The sequence below is a fragment of the Sebastes fasciatus genome, chromosome 15, assembly GCF_043250625.1.
Source record: "Sebastes fasciatus isolate fSebFas1 chromosome 15, fSebFas1.pri, whole genome shotgun sequence".
Lineage (NCBI taxonomy): Eukaryota > Metazoa > Chordata > Actinopteri > Perciformes > Sebastidae > Sebastes > Sebastes fasciatus.
In genome coordinates, this window is record NC_133809.1 from 15857525 (window position 1) to 15877715 (window position 20191).

The 20191-nt window shown below is 40.6% G+C and overlaps 1 protein-coding gene across 1 annotated transcript; it reads left to right on the top strand.

The window, feature by feature from the left end:
• Positions 1-7873: 7873 nt before the first annotated feature.
• lbh (LBH regulator of WNT signaling pathway) lies at positions 7874-19867 on the top strand. Its single transcript, XM_074660476.1, has 3 exons — positions 7874-8084; positions 13389-13491; positions 18011-19867. The coding sequence occupies exons 1-3, from the start codon at positions 8056-8058 to the stop codon at positions 18245-18247; spliced, it is 369 nt and encodes a 122-aa protein (XP_074516577.1). The 5' UTR covers positions 7874-8055; the 3' UTR covers positions 18248-19867.
• The last annotated feature ends 324 nt before the right edge of the window (positions 19868-20191 follow it).

A 20191-nucleotide genomic window follows, 5' to 3' on the forward strand; every position in this document is an offset into this window, starting at 1 on the left:
GGTCACCTTTGCCTCGCTTTCACCCTCCAACTTGATATAGAAGTGTTTGCCTGATGATTGCTTTCCAAACAGGGCTATTTACTCATATCCAAAATAGACAGCCTGCAGAGACTGAGAAGCTCTTTCTCCTCTGCCCCAGACAGTGTCAGTGCAGAGTGGGGTCTGGGTGACGTAGTCAAAAACTTAAGGTCAAACAGAACATTAAAATCACATGTACATACATCAAATATATTTTATTACAGAAAGTTAAGCCTCTCGACTCTCTCTTGGTCACTGAAGAAGAGAAGAGCAAAGAAGATAAAGAAATATGAGTGAGAACAGAAACTGAAAAAAATAGGAAATGGGAGAGAAAGATAAGATGAGAGAGAAAATGGGATATTGTGGCACAAAATAAAAATGTAAAGGGTCTATTCACACAAATCAAACAAAAAAACTTTTTTCTCACTTAGGATTTCATTCATTTTTTTTGTATTAACAATTGAATTAAATGATGTGCGTAATGTGAAAGCTGTCACTCGCGTTGACAAACCCACAGGGATCATCCAGCTCTGCAGTCTCCTACACTTCTACAGAGCTTTTCAGCCTCTTTTAGTTCTTTGTTTTGGTTTTCTGGTCCACAAAATCTGCTCTCATCACACTTGTTTTCTTGACCCTTTCTTTTTTTTTAGCAAAAAAAGTTCTGGTAAACCCATAATTTTACCTGCCGCCCAGCAGCAAACAGCAGATAGGAAAAGTTGGCAACTAGCTTGTGAAGAAAGTGAAACATCTAGGGAATATAAAGCAAGATATATTTCACCGGAGGTGGTGGAAACTAAAAAAGAGCTGAAAGAACTAAACTAACTAAGTCCAACCAACTAAATGATCCAACAAGTCCTCCAGGAGCGTCTCCTAAAATAACGCCCCTACCAGTGGTTTAGGTTCAGGCAACAAAACTAGATGGTTGAGGTTAAGGAAAAGATTGTGGTTGGGGTTAAAATAACCACGTAAGCCACATACAATAAGCCACATATGCAAGTGACGTAAAGTAGATGTACTGAAGTAAACTACGTAGCGTGAGCAACGTAATGATGTCACATGCTTACGTGACATAACAGACTTAATCCATCCATCACCCGTCCCCCGACCCTATGAGGACTTTATTGCTATTTAAACTACTCTTTACGTTACCTGACTTCTTGGTTTGTTCCCATCATAATTACTATGGCAACTAGAGGTTGCTTCCTAACTAAACGTAAATATGGGTTGTAATAAGATGCATTACAAATGACCTATGGGGACAGCCTGGAACGATCTGCATAGCTAGATACCTCTAGTGGTAGAAATGATATGTTAATTTCTGGGTGAACTGACCCTTTAAAGATCTTCTCCTTTGTTAAAAAGGCATATGATGCAGCTTCAGTGTCCACCTCTGTACGGATATGTTTGTGTCCCTGTTGCCAAAATGATTTATTTCCAATGGCAAAAGAGCTTCCTGCATGTAATATGTGAACTGGGTTCAAATGTATTTCTACAGCATTCGATACAAATGAATAAACATTACTAAGATATACAGTATGTAAGAAATATATGTGAGAAAAAGTCACAGAGAGAAGTTTGCATGCTCACTGCGTCGTGTTTGCTTTGGTCAGTCTCCCATGGATGCTGGACGGGGTTGTGTCACACCATCGAGCCTCAACTCTCAAACCAGGTGATGACAGCATTATTGTAGTTAGGTCCCCGAAGGGTTACGGTCAGTGTGTTAAAAACGTTATATAGGCCCTGACGGTCGAGAAGTGAGAAACAGCTCTTTTCACCTGCTCTGGAAGCAGCAGACTCCCATAGTTGTGTGAGGTCTCGTGTCGAGCTCTTCATTTGTCTCCCTCACCGCTGATAGCGGAATACAGTAAATATTTGAGAGAGTTATTGCCGGGATCGGATTAATTACATGCAGTCTTGAGTTTCTGCAAGGCGTCCTTTGTTCCCGGAGAAGTCACACAACATTAACAAGCTGTCAAGCTGTGAGCTGACATGGTTTGTCTCAGTGACGTGTCGGTTTGCCTTAACATTCGCTGTGTGTGCGAATGAGAGTGTGTCTCTGTGTAAGCACACAACAAGACACTTATAATCTGTGCATTTTCATGTCTAGGAAGTTGAGTATAGAGAATAAGAGAAGGAGACAGTGACAGTGAAACAGCACGAGAGTAAGACAGGGGGGAGTAATGGAGCTTGACTAAACCAAGCGCTTGTACATAAATTGACATGTGCAATTAGGGAGATGTACACAGTCCCCCTGGTCTGTTTAAGATCTGGAATAGTTTCCTAACAGCTTCAAGATGCCCTGTTTTGGCTTTGGTTCCAAATCTAAATCGGGTTTGACCTTGTTGAATAATGGTGCTGGTGAAGTTCCCTCTGTTCTCTTTGGCTAAAGTCCAACTCCACACCATACATGACGGCAAAACACAGAACAAGGTTTGGCTTCGCTGGAATCTGATGAATGGTGGAAGAAATTCTGACCTGAACTTGAATTCCTCACATTGGATTTCGCAAGGTGGCCATAAACACTTTTGGTTTCCTGTTTATATGGTGTGTAAAGACGGAGGGGGCATTAAAACTGGAGGAGCTGAGGGTTTAGCTAGCATACTTGGCCTGGAACCTCTCAGAATGAAATGCTTTGGGCAGCTCTTTCTTTTTTTGTCTTTTTTCTTTCTGCTTTTTGTTTCTGCACTCGTCTTTCAAGTACTTGCACACACATTCTAGTAACTACCAAACCTTTAACAGAGACTATTAGCATTTACACAGAAAAAGAGTGGCAGACTTGAACTCCAGAGTGGCATCTCACGGGTTAAAGACAGCTGCCAACATCTGTAGCTGTGGTTAGCTTTTAATTGTGAGGCCCAGCAAGTGAGCGAGCAGCATGGTGGAGAGGGGGCTGGCAGGAACCGCATATTTCAGCCGAGTGTTCACAGAGCAGCTTTCCGGCCCCGGCCATGTGGACTCAATGATGGCGTCCAGGGGTGTGCTGCGCTCCTATGAAATATTAAATCTGCTCGGCCCCCGAGTGTGGACAGACCACCTGCAAGCAAGCGTGGCGTGCGGCGAGCCCGGAGATCAGATGTCCCTCAGCAACGCACATGCACAAACACACACATGTATGCATGAGAAGAAAATATATAATGTCCCCACACAGGATAAACCTGTAGGCCTGCACATGCTTACACTAATGGACATAAACACATACAACAAAAAACGTCTGAGAACATGGAAACACTCAAGCTGATGTGGGAGGAGAGAGACCCCTACAAAAACATATTTCCTGCATGTGATAAAGAGAATTTTCGGTGAATTTGATGCATGATGCTTCTCTGATATATGGGTTTAAACCCATGATAAAATGGAGAGGTTAAATTACATGTATTTAGCTCCGATGAACAATGAATACAATCAGCAAAAGCAGTGAACAATGATGAAGAAGAGGAATAGAAAACAGAAAAAGAGAGAGAAAAAACTTGGAACTTTCAGAGTCCAAGAAGAAACTTAAGCCTACTTCGAAGAGCAGCCAAAAGGACAACGGGTGCTTGTCGACCGCCATCCCCTTCAGGGCCTCGTTCATTTACACGTCGTGCAGTCGGTCCTCGGCCTCCCCTCTGCTCCCCCGAGGCATCTCTGCCTGCCCAGATGTGCAGCTGTTTATGTGGAACAGAGCTAAAAGCAGCTGGCCTGGCTTCCACAGCCTCAAAATGAACAGAGGGGGTCGCCATTCTCCAAAAACACACACATCTCTTGAGGAAGGAACTGACTGACTGATTTACTGGCTCAGATAATCCGAGTTCACTCACAACAGGTTCAGGAACAGTTTATTTTCTTAATGTTGTTCATCCATTTCAAAGCAGCCAACGCAAAATGACCCTGCCTGTAATGGTAATTATAATTTGAAAATTGTTGTTTTTAGGGACCTGGATCACTTTTTAATAAATGTTTTCCACTTTATGATTTGAAAAATACTGGAAATATTCTAATCAATACGGTGCAGCTGATGGGTGAGCATCAGGACTAACAGAATAAACAGACCAACAAAAATGGACTAATAGCATACATATAGTATCATTTTTATGGACTAATCATGATGCAGAAACATAAAGATTGATGCTTTATATTAAAAACCACTTACGTTACATTATAGCATATGCCTTGTTCTTTTTAATATGATAATTGAATCTAAATGACTTAATTCCTAAAATATTCCTAATTATCCCTAAAGTATAATAATAATAATAATAATAATAATAATAATAATAATAATAATAATAACAACTAAAGCATTTCTTTCACATGCTTGAAATAATTACTTTGATAAACCAGATACTTTGACTTTGAGCATTTATTTTAGATTATCTTTTTATTCTCCACTAAAATATATACCTATCAACAAAATAATCAAAACATTAAGAATGCAATAATAGGTCTAATGAGATTCATAAACTGAGAAAAGTTTATTTTTTAATGTTGCAACAATCTGAAAACTTTTCATATTATAACTTTAAGCAGCCTCTACCAATGGTATTAGATAAAAAAATTTAAAACACAGTTTGCTTGCCAACCTGTCCTCACATTGTTATTGAGAATACTGTAAAATATTTCAGTTTAAATGAGTTCATGCCATGCACAATAATTGACTAGTAAATGTCAATCTAACCTTCATAAGAGCAGCTCATGTGCTTCATGCTGTACCTCCTGGCCATTTCATAGACACTAGTGACATCCTGTGGTCGCTTTGTGTCAATGGATCTTTCAAAATAAATGTTTTGTTGTTATTTCTCCATTTCTTGTTAGGGGGTGCCAAACTCTGACACAGCTGTGCATGAGGGATCCAGATGAGACATTGCAAGGTTACAGTAGAAATGTTTTAAAAATATCTATAGGTGTATAAAGTTTTTTTTATGTTTATAATCAGCAGTGACACATCATTATCATGTCATCTCCAGTTTATCCATGGTTCTGACTTCTGAAACCCAACGACAAGGGAACATCTCTAGTCAAGTAAAATGAAAGACTTTTACATTTTTAATATTATATCTTAATCAACAACAACAACAACAGTAAAATAAGCCCATTCTTTACACACAGTGTAGTCAAGGTTAGGCATTGACCTCGAATGGTTAAGGTTAGGCATTGACCTCGAATGGTTAAGGTTAAGACAGGTTATCAGGCAGCGAGTCTCGCAAGAGTTTTGGTACGTTTTTTGCAAGTTTTGTGGGTTATTATTATTATTATTGTTTGCACTTCCAACAAAAATGGCACTGCCCCCAAATGCCTGTATGTGTGTGTAAAAGAATAGTTTCTATTTTATATAAAAAACTAAAATACACATATATTCTTTTTCATATGTAGGTTAATAATGTAATAGGTACTTATTATTAAAGCCATTGTGTTGACATGTGATTTATTTATTTATTTTTTCGAGGGCTGAGTGGGTTACTGTATGTCGAAAGCTCTTTAAAATATAATTAAATTGAATGGCCAAGAGGAGTAGAACTATTTTAATTTGTATGTACCGAAAAACCCTCAGCAAAGTCAGATTTCTATGGCCAAATAAAAGTTCTTTTCAATCATTGTGATTCTAACAAGGAAATAATTCGAGAAAGGAAAGAGAAGGAAAGAAAAAATCTTAAACAGATCACACTTCAATCCCACACAAGTAATAGAACAGCCCTCTAGAATAACCTTGTTCAAAACAAGAATAGATTTATTATAGTCCCAAAGAGTCAACAGCAAATCCTTGAGGCAGCTCTGAACGAGCTTGATTGGGGTAAAGTCCTCTTAAGCGGGAACATAGAGAGCGACTGTGATTCATTTTGGCAACAATTAAATTAAGTGATGGCGTCATTCACTAGAAAGAGGGAAGTCAAAATACAAGATAGGGGACACTCTGCCCTGGATGAATGATGAATGTACAGAATGATGAAAACTGACCAACTGTGTAAAAAACCTTTGAAGTCTGGTCTGATTACAGACCGACAAAATTCTCCTCAATGAGAAACAAGGCAATGTAGACTATTTGTGAACATTATTGAAGGTGTAAAAGGGAACGGAACAAAATATATAATTTATACCCCAAATTTAGACTCACATATTTGGCAATATTTGTGGATAGTGTTGGATCTCCACTTCTGTGGGTGTGACCAATATTTGAACAAAACATATTTGCAATGACTGGTGCAATAGTTGTTTTTTAAGGGGTTAAAGAAAACTCTTTGTGCAGCATTTTTAAAATAAGATTCACAAAGTGCTTGTTTCGTCACTGTTTGCCTCCCTGCCGGGCATATGTGCCATCTGCCGACGCCCAAGAGACTTTAACAAAGGGCATTTTACAAACTGCCAGATTTGCTGAAGCTGTGAGCTGCACAATAATGTTATGTTACCACAAAGATCACGAGGGAGTATTTAATGATTTACTTTTGATAAAATATGACATGTGTACAGTCAATGGCATAAGGTTTCGTTTCAACATACTGAGCGAGGGGTCTGTGGGTCCTCCCCCTGGCAATTTTGCATCAAACACTTCATTTCCTGCATTCTGGTGAATTTTTCAGCACCAATTTCTGCCTTTCCTTGCATCAAGTTATGGTGGAAATGTCCACCACGCCAGGAGTTAATTCAATTCAATGAATCCACAAGAGTCTCAGCTTTCCAGTCATACCCAATTTATACACTTCCAAGACTGTTTAGGGACCCCAGTATGCAGAATTATCGAATACACCATTTTAGTATAGGCGAAAATAACACATTCATACTGCATGTAAAAAAACTGCATGTGATTACCATAAAGTGGGCATGTCTGTAAAGGGGCGACTCATGGATACCCATAGAACCCATTTTCATTCACATATCTTGAGGTCAGAGGTCAAGGGTGAATATGGCCAAGCCAGTTTTCCCTTGCCAGAATTTAGCCTAAAACTTTGGAGAATTATTTAGCCTCCTTCCCGACAAGCTAACATGAATTTCATATGATACCAATATCCTCACTCCAGCTTAAAGACAGTAATGTCGGCTGGGTCTCAGAGGATAATAATGTTTTAGGGGTGCTGAGATGAAATTTAGGTGTGCTTGAGCACCCCCTAAAAAGAGTCTAAAATTGTTATTATGAATGACAAATAAGGCCTCAATCTTGATTGGTCACAAGGTGGCAGTAAAGGCCTACAGGCTTTTTACCCCTTTCTACCCTTAAAAACTGCAAAGCCTCACTGTGCACCTGCTTTCTCTGAGCCAAATGTACATACAGTACACTGCGTGCAGGGAAAAAGACAACTGGGCATTTCATAAGGTGTGAAGGTCAACTATGTCCAAAAGGTCCCGACCACAACATAAACACGGTCAGGTCCTGGAAAATCTGTTTTTTTATACTTTAAGGACATCATTTTGAAATTCAGTCTTATGGCATCAGCATCCTTTGTTTTATGTGGTTGAATATATTAAAAGGCAGAATCGTGCAGGAAGACCATTCATTGCTGCAGCAGCAGACATTGACTTGCCCTTGGAATATATTTGTGAATGAAACCCAGGCAGGCAGAGGAGCTCTCTCCTCATTTGGATAAATGTCACGGATTATCTAACAGTGAGTTTTTGTTTTTTTTTGTCATTCAAAAAAAGAGGAGGTAAGACTGTCATTTTTGTTGCCTTGGAGACTACAAATCAATAGCATCATGCAGTATCTTCTTGTCCATTCCCAATGAGAGGGTTCAGTCGCTTGCTGACGTCATCAGAGTCACCTGCGCTCTGATTGGCTGCTGCTGATAACGTCGCTGCCATTGAGGATTTGTGTGCCCGTGCAGAGAGGAGGTGTGTCTCCGGCTCAACATGCACACGCCTCTCGCATAAATACCCAACACACAGCTGAGGTGATGATCAGACGCACCAAATTACAGAGCTCAGACTTTCAGCCACTTTTGGTTTACGTGCTGTGCTGCTTTTTTGGAGAGGAAAAACAGAAAGAAAGAAAGAAAGAAAGAAAGACAGAGGAAAAAAGTAGAAGACATTAGATTCCCCTAAATCAGCAGATTTGACAGCAGGTGTGAATTCATGTCTGTATTTTCCCCGCAGATATACTGGTGAGTACATCTCTTCCACTTCCACACATGTGAGCTTTATTGTGCTTGATAGAGATTATAGTATCAAACAAGTGTTGTCTTTGCACCTGGCAGGTAAGAACAATGAAGTACTGTCTGTTGTGGTTTGTTTTGCTTGGTGATTTCCCTCTGAATCAGGCACCTTTTTTTTTGTTACACCCACTCTTGTTTCCTTTTGTGATTTTTCTGTGGGGTGTTGCCCCTGAATTTGGAAATGTCATGACACACTGAATGGGAACAAAAGACTTTCTTTTTTTCTTTTTTTTTGGTAAGCAAATTGCAGATTCCAGCTTTGAAAAAATGTTGCTGCATGTGCCAATTCAGAAAAGGTCACCGTGGTCACACACAGTCTTCTGTCAGCTATTCTATTCAGGGATGAAATGCACCTTTTTCTTTTAACCTCGAAGCAAGCAGGTTTACCTGTTTAATACTGCAGGTGCAGTGCAATTGGAGAAGCACTCTGCTGCTCCTATCAGTTACTTCTATCTATTATCAGTGACATATTTTCACATTTCCTTTTTGGCATCGGTCCCCCTAACTGGTTGATTTACTTCTTCTCGACACAGGAATAGGGAGTGCATCTTGAGCCTTTTCTGTTCTCTTATCTGTCAAATGTTTTCCTGTTTGTGGAGAGGATATGCAAGACGAAACATTGTTTTGCTAGCACAGTTGAAACCTCAGCAGGCTTTTTTTGGCTGTCTCTACCAGGAAGTTCAGACTCGACCTCTTTAATGTAACCACACTTTGCTCTCTTGCTTTTGCTTTCTTACAGTACGCTTCTCTGTTCTGTGATTGTTTGCTTTTGAAAATAAGAAATATGAGAACAGGCTTTCATTAAAAAAAAAAAAAAGGTATGACTAGAAATGTTTGAGCATTATTTGATTTGGATCTACGTGCTTGCAAGTTCCACTTTGCACTGTGGTTTTCTATCTGTGTGAACAGGAAGAACATTTCTCTCACCACAAAAGCTGGATCTCACCTAACGTGTATACATAACAGCATATGTTGAAAACTTGCTGCTAGACATATAAGGTCAATAAGATTTTCCCTCCCACACACCCCATCACTTAGAGGCACTGGAGTGGTAACTGATCCATGATGTGTTTCCAGTGGCACACTCAACCCAAAGGAATCTGGATACAACCCATTCATTCCAGCACACTCCTCCTGGGGGTCTTTACTTGGTCCACCCACATACCTGTGGAAAGCTCAGCGCAGGCTGGCATGGAAAAGTCAGCAGCTTTGCCCTGTCGCCACACAGGCTGAGATTTATGATAGTAGTAGGAGTTGTGGAGTGGCAGAGGGGGGAAACAATGTTGATAACGCAAGATGCATAGTCCCCACTTGTGCTTTTGAGATTGTTGCGGAGACCAACAATCTCTAGCATGGTCTTGGCCTTTTATATAGTCTTGAGACAGGTGGATGAACCTGGTGTCATGGTTAGGTAATGGCTGTCAAGTCTTTAACAGAATGATTTTGACCGTCACAGATGAAGGTGTAAAGCCAGCGTGGCTGACAAGTAACAACTAGCTCTGTTCAAATGTGACTTGTTCTGCCTATACTATTGTATAGCATGAAGTGAGAGCCACTGGGAGTTATGGTCACTTATATAATGAGGTCGGGTAGATGTTTTACAAAGCAGAACGTGGGGAAGCTGCTTAACACGGCATGTCTGCTCCTCAACTGGGTCGGTGCATTTGTCTGCCACTCCAGTGGTTGGTTAAAAATCAGAAAAATATCACATTGTGTTCTGTTCTCATGTAAGGTAATTTTTTTTTTTTGTAAAGTGCACTGCAAGGATATCACTGATTTAACTTTGGTTATCTTTCATGCAACTGTATAGTTTTTAAAATATTGCATAAGTCAACTCTAGTAGGGCTGCAACAAACAACTCATTCATGGTCGAAGATGACATCTCCAAAACCAAAGATTTTGAATTAGGACTGGGCAATATGACGATATATAACATCAAAAAGATATAAAAATGTGTATCGTATATTGTTTATATCACGATATAGGCTAGGCCTATATTTATTTATTATTTATTTATAATTTCACTTAAAACCATTATGTTCATTTTGCATGTGCAAGTTCTTAAAATGAGAAAATACTCAGTACTTTTCATTTGTCATATATTTAATTCACACAGGAGTATATAGAAATAGGCTTTACCATGTGGTTATTCCATACAGACTATTTATTTATTGCATTACCAGAAAACATGCTATATTGTGATATATATATCATTATGGAGATATGAAATGACCTATATCATGATAGAAACTTTTGGCCATATCGCCCAGCACTAAATTTGATATCAAAGATGGAAAAACACTAAAAATTCACATTTAAGAAGCTGAAATTAAAAATATTTATATTTGACCAATAAATAGATTTTTTTAAAAGTTATTGCTGATAAATGTTCTGATGATCACCTAATAAACAACAGCCCTTATCTAATCTAGTATTGCTTCCGATTATGTGTTGGATGCAATGTACATGTCCTGACTGTGTGTCTTGTACCTGCCGTCCACCTGACTGGATCAGGAGGTAAAGAGGTTTACTGTCACCTGCCACGGCCATTCGTCTTAAAACGTGTGCTCTTATAGGCGTAGACTAGCTGTGGTCCATGCTGATCTTATATGTCATACATGTGCAGGTTGAACATCTCCTCTAGGAATCAAGTATTCCACTCTGTGAGAGGGACGCTATTCAGCAAGAAGCAGTAATGGATGTGACTGTAGTCCGAGTATGTTTGTTTCCTCCCAGGTTGTTACTTGTGCACCCCCACTTCCTCCTCATTGTGTGCCCCCTTTATGTTTTATTAGGCCGATGTTCTGTTATTCTTAGCCGAGCAGGATGTTTATACGATCCCCGAACAGAAATATGACTGGCAAGGCCTGAGTGTTTATCTTTCTTTCCCTTCCCTCCCTCTCTTCTCCCTCTCCTCCTCCTCCTCCTGCTCAGGTCTTCACTGTCACCGTTCAGCCCTCCGTCCCCACCTCCGGCTGCTTTTTGCATGCCTGCCTCACCCTCTCTGCATCCCACTCAAAGATGAAATAAGCTCAAGAGCAGCCCCAGCCGACATAATTTTTTCCACGTTATAAACCTTGCGTATCCTTCAAGCCTCCTTTCTTTTTTCTTTTTGGATATCCATGTATTGTTTCAGCCCAAGTATGCCGTGCAGTCCAACTGGTTACTTTTACGGTGATTCAGCCAGAAGCTTTTCAATTTTCTCATTTTCAGAGCCGCCCTATACACCCTGCTGTGTGTCAGTGTTTCCTCATGAAAGAGACGAGGGGTGTGTGTGTGTGTTAATGTAGGGATGGAAAAACTGATTGATAAATGCCATTGCTTCAGGGGTTAATTATCTCCTGGCTTTGAGTGACTCATGTCACGCGATTCTCTCCTCCTCAGGATGAATTTGTGTTAAATGGGCTTTGTTTGGCAACGTGATCGACTGCGTTTCAAAAAGTTGTACATGCACACGATGTGGAAGCCTAGATATCCTGCGGGCTTTATCAGAAATCAATGCATGGAGCCCTAATCTCCACAGATTAGGGGCATTTTGTTCTCGTTGTTGAATTTAAAGTGAGACTAACTTTTGGTTAATGTTGCGTGTTGCTACAGTATAATGTTAAATGCTAAAATGTAGTGCAGCACAAGTGTAGAAGAGTCTTAAAGTCAGCAAACTGTCAGTTACAAAGCAATATCTATCTAAGGTTTGCTTACATTAGCTTTCATAACCTACTAGATTTGATTGCTTATGAATTCAACTTTTTATTTTAAGAAGAAGATTGTGATTTCTTCTATCAAAGGTACATAATCTCGCTTAACAAGTTACACAAGCCTAAATCATGGAGGTTTTATTTGTCCGGCACAGTATGTCTGACTATAAACTGAATTTCCAGTTTGACAGTTTTATTGTTGATATAAATTATTTTTAATTTACGGTGTTCATGTGCCAGTAAACATGGATATTTATAGATGTATTCATGAAGAGTATTTTCAGTGTAATGAGTCTTGTATGACTCATAAATGCAGACAAAAACACAAACTGTGCTTCACTTAGAAATCCCACAGACTGTTTCAGGTTGTAACTGCAGATGTTTATTTTTAAACGGAATTTAAATGTTTGTGTAACATTGAAATGATTCAGTATTTTTCTACTATTATCTAATAGACTTTGAGGCGAGGGTGTTTTGATAGATGATTAAGACTGAGGCGAATGGTAAAAATTAATTCTGTGGAACACATGTTTACATAATCGCTCCTTATTTTAAAACCATGTTTTAATCACTGCCACGGTATAATTCTTCACCATTCTGCTGCATCCAAAAATAAACATTTTTATTTAAGATTCAAAAGTAGGTCGAGCGAAGCCCACACATCTTCCCCCCCCCCCAAAAAAAAAAAAAACTAAGTCCATTGAAGCAGATAATGTGAGGATGTGTTCTGTTTTCCTTGTTCTATATAGCCAGTGACCACACAAACCACAAGCCTGTGGCCACTGACCACAAGGCACCGGGCTTTAAATAGAGAGCGTGAGAAGGCCGCCCAGCATCTCGTCTCAAGGCAGTCAGTCCTGGGACCTGCTTCAAGTCATTTTTTGTTATTTTTTTAAAGCTTTACTACGACAATGCTGAATCCACTGGACGCGGATAAACAAGCTCTTGTTACTTTAATCTAAAATGGAAAGTTTTGGCCACGCTTTGATGGAACTGAGTGCATCAAGTTCCACCCCAGTCAAATACCACAGCACGCCCCCAGCACGCTCTCACAATGACTGTGTTCTCTGGTTGCTAGTGCAAAGAGCACACCATCCTGCATTTAGAAAACGGCCACCTTATGCAAGCCACAATCGTGAGCCGTGCAGCTTTGCAGTGCTTTAGCACAGCGCAGCAGAGCCACAACTGGATGCTCGGGTGTGTTGTGGTCAAGATGTGCAGAGTACAAACACAATGTGTGCAGCGAAAACAGCCGTGACTTTCAGACCGTGACCGCGCGTATGCGTGTGAACAGTATAGATGTGTTGATTGTTTTGTTATTGATGGTTTTCTGACTTTTAGCATCTCTTTGTCCTTAGCGTATAGAACCAGAATGTCCCCTAGCATATTTTAGTACTTTAATTAATTGTAAAATGTTTGATCATTCATTTGTGAATCAGCATTATGAATTGTTTTGTTTTTTTAGTGCTGAAAGGTTGTGTGTGTACTCTACATTTTCGCTCTCTATATAGACCAAGATCACCAGTATCTAATCCCACTCCTTCTTCTCTTCTTCCAGCCCAGTGTTTGTACCCGGCCGAGATATGACTGAGGTGATGATCAACACCACCCCCATGGAGGACATGAGGCTCAGCCCCAGCAAGGACAGACTCTCCTTCCAGGTAGGACACACACACACACACACACACACACACACACGTACGACAATGAACAATTCCCTACCCATACGTTTTTATGTGGCATGCTCATTTTATACCCATCCTCATTCATTCATTATCATGAATTGGATTGACGTCGGCATGAACGGGAGGGAGCAGCCACTGCATGTTGTGATTTGGGAACAACGGCTGCATTTGGTATATGGGATGGTGGAGATGTCGGTATAATGAACAGTATATGAATGCAAAAGAGAGACCTTAAAAAATAAATATTTGATTTTTCTTTTATTTAATCTACAAGACCCCTGGCCAAGCCAAATTCCTTTTGTATACTTTTTTAGAACAGTTTGACCCTGTTTACCATTATGAAGCTAACAAAATGTATTTTTTCATTCAAGTGTAGGGCTGAAACTAACAATCTTTGTCATTGTCAATTAATCTGTTGATTATTTTCGTGATTAATGGAATAGTTGTTTGTATACAATGTCAGAAAATGGTGAAAGATCTGTTTTTCCCAAAGCCCAAGATGACGTCCTCAAATGTCTTGTTTTGTCCACAACTCAAAAATATTCAGTTTACTGTCATAGAGGAGTAAAGAAACCAGAAAATATTCACATTTAAGAAGCTATCAGAGAATTTTGACTTTCTTTCTTAAAGAATTGCTCAAACCAAGTTAATCGATTATCAAAATAGTCTGCGATTAATTTAATAGTTGACAATTGATCGATTAATCGTCGCAGCTCTACTGAAGAGTAATAGCATGATTTACAGATCTGACTGGTGGTTAAGTATGAGCAGTTGGGTGGGAACACTTAACTTGCAATTTTAAAAACTAGATAATACATTACAATGCTACAAAAACATTACAGTAAAAAAAAAAAAATTTCCATTTCTTATTTTTCCTTCTCTAATATGTTGGAGACATCAGAGGTTACGGTTGGTCCCAACTTTAAACATACAAAGGAAACGTATGTGTGGGGAAACGTTGTGTAATTTACTGCAGCCTGTCACTAAAATAAACGGTGCAGATTGAGCGAGATGAGAGAAGCAGCCATCAGGTGGTCGTGACAAGGTGTTGCTAGCGGCTTTGTTTTACTGTCAGCTCAACAGGGCCGTCCTGGAAACAAAACTACTTAAACACACAGCTGCTTGCTTATTTTAGTGTCACGTTTATACCTAGGGTGAAAAAGAGAGAATTAACGTGCCCTATGCTGATACGTAAACCATTTTTTCTGTGTAATGATGAAATCATTTAGACCATTTATGATTTTGGACAGGAAGTTGGTTAGTGAAGCTGCATCTTGACAGGTTTACCACTCGTGTTTTGTAAGGTCATGGGTACCAAAATATTCTTGGAAGTTCCATTGACTGAGATTTGCTGCTCGCAGGTAGGGCTGTAACGATACATCAGTCTGGATTGATATATCGATTCAATGATCCAGTGTCATCGATGCAAAGTGAAAACATCGATACATACCATCTTTAAGATGCGCCTTTATTTGAATTTCCATGGAACATCTGTGTCACCATTTCTGTCCAAGCCCACCTCCTTCCTACAGAGCTCAGTAATCAAATTGTCAAATCATACTTTAGTTGCTTTTTCTGAGTTTCCATAAACATAACTGATTGTGTTAAATATATATGAAATATGATACGTCTCGTATCGATCGCAGGCCCCTGAATTGAATCGAAATCATATCGTGGCAGACTTTGTGATATCGGCAAATATCGTATCGTTGTCCAAAGAATCAATATAATATCTTATCGTGATGAAACTGGTAATTTACACCCCTACTCACAGGGCTAAAAGGCCATTTCCTGATTAAAGATGATTGGATCATTTCATACAGAGTTGATGTAATTAATTTGTATGAAAGGTCGGCATTCATAAACCTAATACAGTAGCTTAATGCCACGCCGTGTGTAGACGTAGACTCTGAGAGGATGTAGACTGACCTAGAGCAAAAGGCTGGCTTCCTCTCCCCACAGTTCACACCCCAGCTGTGAGTCTGTCTGAGAGGATGAGAGCAGCGGATGAAGGGGGGGAAACGGGAGAAAAGGAGGCTGTCATTTCTTCTCCACTCTTTCCATCCCCATTCTGTATTTCCTCACCTCGGCCATATGCCCAAGGTCCCAGCCAGTCCTTAGAGAAGCACTGTATGAAGCAGCCACTCACTTCCTCCATCGTGGGGGCCGGCCGGGGGCTTCTTTGACACAAATTGTGTGACCATTAAATTCCAGCTGCACCTTTTTTTAAAAGGTATTGAAATGAATGTGACCTACTAGTGGAGAAGCAAATGGGTTACTGATTCACAGAATTATCATCTCAAAAGGCATGACATTCATGATTCAGGCGCGTGTGTGTGTATATAGTGTGCACCCACCGCACACCCCAGAACATCCTAAAATAGCTCGTATTGTGCCTGGTTGATGTGTCGTCTCTTCCTGCCACTGGAAGTGAAACAAGTTATGACATGTTAGCCAGGGGTCCAAAGGCAAGGTCATTTACTGCCTAACTCCCCTCGGTGCTGACGCACAGCGAGGATTGGTGATGCAGGCCAGGAAATGCAGATGCACGCAGGCATTGGACGTGAACAGACACGCAACACACACTCATATAATCACACCTCTTGGCGCGGTTCTACACGCAGCTGTTTTTCAGAGAATGTAAAAAAAAAAGCTGCAGAAATACGCATACATGCTTTCATAACTTGACAAATTCTCACATTCACGAGGCGTATTTATAGCTTTTTGTCTTTTTCCTCCCTTCTCATCTGTCTCCTATGGAATTCATGGAGACTTGGACACAGCTGGATCCCCTCTATCTCTTCTCGTCTCTCTCTCCTGCCTCATCTAATGCTTTCTTTCCACTCGGCTCTCTGCCCAGACAGCGACATCGCCCCCCTCACCCCCCTGCTTCAATGTCTTGGAGTGAAATATGCAGGTCTAAAAATATTCATCCACTTTATCCAAACAACAGCAAAAAAAATGCTGTTCTTGGACCAGGAGTGGCAGGCTTTTTCCCCTGGGGCATTTCTCTGGTTCCTGAGAACAGAGGGGCTGAGGTTGATGTCCAATCTTGCCAGGACAGGGAATGCATGTAATCTCTCTTGTCAGAATGTGTCTCATGCCCTTCAGTTTAGATCCAAACATTTGAGTGTGGCACGCTGCGTTTATAAGCAGACGTATCGGTCTGGATTTGCAGATAACACGGCTGATGTCATGTTCTTTCCTAAACCTTTTTTTCTAACGCTATCTCCAGAGGAATATAAAGTATTCAGCACTAAATGATGACTGTTATATATAGGATAGATGTTTTATTTAAACACAAATCATGTCCCAGTAAACCTTTCACCTTTTTTTTTTTTTTAATGTTGATTTGAAATGCCCTGATTATGCTCTTGTATAATCTTCTGAGTAGTGTGGTACTGGATGAGTTTGTAAGCAGCTACGAGCTGCTTGGCACAACGCCTCCCAAAGCATTTAGATTAAACATGATGCAGCATTTAGCGTAAGTCTCGCTAGACATGCCTCATTTACCCATACACAGTGACACTGATGTAACAATTTCTTGTGCAATTTGTTTTTGGGGCGAGCATTTATTTGGAAAGCTAGCTTAGAGGAATGTGGGCTGGGCGAGAGCAGGTATGCCACTGGGATTTTAAGCAACCACTTCCCATCACAGATGTTTAGTCTTCACATCACTTCCTTCACAGTTGTTTAGCCTTGTGGCGGTGCCTGCAACACTTCTACGAGGCTCAATAAGTTCTGGTAGCCTACCGCACACTTAGCACTGATCAGAAATATGCTCACAAGTCATTTCTTGCCTTTACAACAGCTGAATAGCTCAAAACGGCGTGCTCTGTTGTTCAGAAAACAAATTGTATTCATTTTAAGTAGGGCTGTCAATCGATTAAAATGTTTAATCGCATGATTGTCCAAGTATTTAATACTCTTATCAACATGGGAGTGGACAAATATGCTGCTTTATACAAATGTGTGTATATATGTAATATTGGAAATCAATTAACAACACAAAACAATGACAAATATTGTCCAGAAACCCTCACAGGTACTGCATTTAGCATCAAAATATGCTCAAATCATAACATGGCAAACTCGAGCCCAACAGGCAACAACAGCTGTCAGTGTGTCAGTGTGCTGACTTGACTATGACTTGCCCCAAACTGCATGTGATTAACATAAAGTGGGCATGTCTGTAAAGGGGAGACTCGTGGGTACCCATAGAACCCATTTTCATGCACATATCTTGAGGTCAGAGGTCAAGGGACCCCTTTGAAAATGGCCATGACAGTTTTTCCTTGCCAAAATGTAGCGTTAATTTGGAGCGTTATTTAGCATGGTTGGTACCAATGGATTACTTAGGTTTTTTTAGTTTCGTATGATACCAGTATCTTCACTCCAGTGTTAAAACTGAGCCCGCTACAACAATCGCGTTAACTTTGACAGCCCTAATTTTAAGATTATTAACCAGTGTTTCACCTTTGTCTTTCCTCTTCAGATATTCCCAGACCCCTCAGACTTTGACCGCTGCTGTAAGCTCAAAGACCGTCTGCCTTCCATCGTGGTCGAGCCGACGGAGGGAGAAGTGGAGAGCGGGGAGCTTCGCTGGCCTCCAGAGGAGTTTCTGGTCAGCGAAGAGGAGGAGGAGGAAGAAGAAGAAGAGGAGGAGGAGGAAGAGGAGCAGAATAATGCCAACATCCAAAACGGACCGCCAACACAGAATTCTCAGCACTAGAGGATGTGTTGCAGCACCCCAAACGCCCTTGTTGCCTCTTTTTTTTTTCTTTCTGATAGACTCTCCCGTTCCCACACTGCACCGCAGCACTCTGGCGAGACACACATTCAGTGTCTCGCGAGGCCATCTCGTTGCCCTTGACACCAAAGCATCAATCCCACAAGAGAAGCAATACACAACAGGCAACACAATAATTTATCCCCCTGGACTGCAAACCCGCCAAATCCCACTTGAAAAAAAGAACAAACACGCACACCTCTAACCTCCACTTGTTTCCTACCATGCCTACCACCGTGTGTGTCTCGGCCCAGGACGGACGTCCCCCGTTGGACAGCGGCAGCTCAGTGCTCCATGGACAGCTCTTAACACTGCAAGGGAGGTTCTGCAACTGCTCTGTACTTTTACTCCAAGATGGCTGGCATCATGACCCCAGAGACTTTTCATACTCTCATACAGAACTATTGTGGTACCCGTGGGGATTTACCGTCTACAGTAATGCTGTCCATACCTGTGTTCAGTGTCTGGATTGATATGTTTAATTATTGTGATCGCCACTGCTGTCCATAGATGTGTCTGTTTCTGAGAAGTGAATGTTTTGTGATTTTTGTGTGTAAAATGTTCCCCCCCACTCGTCTAAAAGATTGTGTGCGTCTGGCATTCAGTTTAAAAAGGCAACCTGGAATCATTTTAGAGAAGTGAGCAGAAAATAAACCAGCATGCCCCATTATGCTTATGCATAAATTTCATTGTACAATGACGGTAACAGTCATGCTATGATCCTCTCAAACACATTGGCTTCCTTGTGAGCCTTCTGACAAACAGGACTTGGATGATAAAAGCAGAATAGTACAACATCTGATGATTATTGTTCAAAAGGGCAAATCTGAGCGAGGACTGCAAATTGTAATTTTTTTGAAAAAGCAGTCGATGAAGGATGTGTAAATACTTGTCCCCAACGAGCCCACCCCTGAGGCCTTGTAGTGCGCTGATCTTGTTTTTGTACTATGGGTTTGGTTTACTTTTTAGAAAGACAAAGAGCTGTACACACCTGAACTGAAAGTCGTTCCCAGTCTTCCTTTTTTCTTTTTTAAAAACAGCCGTACGTTTGACACCGTGAAGTTCAGGTCATGGAGAATTCAGAGTTCACAAATAAGGTTATATCTGACAGTATTAAAACTCTTTCACAATAAAATCAGTCCTGGTGTTTGCCATAAGCTGTTGATGGGAAATCGTATTTGTTCTCTGGTAGTGACGTCTGTTTTTATTCGTCTGTTCTGCAGTTTCAGAAGTCGGTGTTCGCTCTTTAAATCACCACTTATTGTTTGTGGAACAAGTCTCGTCAGTCAGTTTGTAGAAACACAATATGAACTCCTGTTGTACAAGCATGATTGAGATATGTCTGTTCTTTTGTTTTGTAAATTTCTCATTTGAGTGGCATTAGGGCTGTGTACAGAACATCTCTCTCTTTCTCCCGTCTGTCACCTACAGGTCCCACATTGTTTTTGTAAAGCTCAGGGAGATTAGCCGCCATCTTTCTCTTGTTTTTTTGTATTTAGACCACTTTTTTTTCTCTGTGACAATTACAGAGGCTGTAAATAAACATTTGAATTTGCTATCCAACTGTGTGACTCTGCTGTGAGAATAATTGAGTGTGAGGAGTTACTGCCATTTTTATGGTACAAGATGGAAGCAAATGAGTCTTTTACAGGGGTAATACTTGAGTGCGTTTAAAGTATTGTTTCCAAGAGACTTCTGTGTTTACTTTCATTTTCCTTTATGTAAACCCCCCCCCAGTTCTTTCCCCATCTCACTTCACCTGCAGTGGTTACAGAAAAGCAGTATTGCTTCCTGCTCGGCATCTCTCACATACAGAATCTCTCTACGAATACAGATGGCTATATGTAGAAGCGAGAACAGGCCACATGCTACTTCCTGTCTTCGACT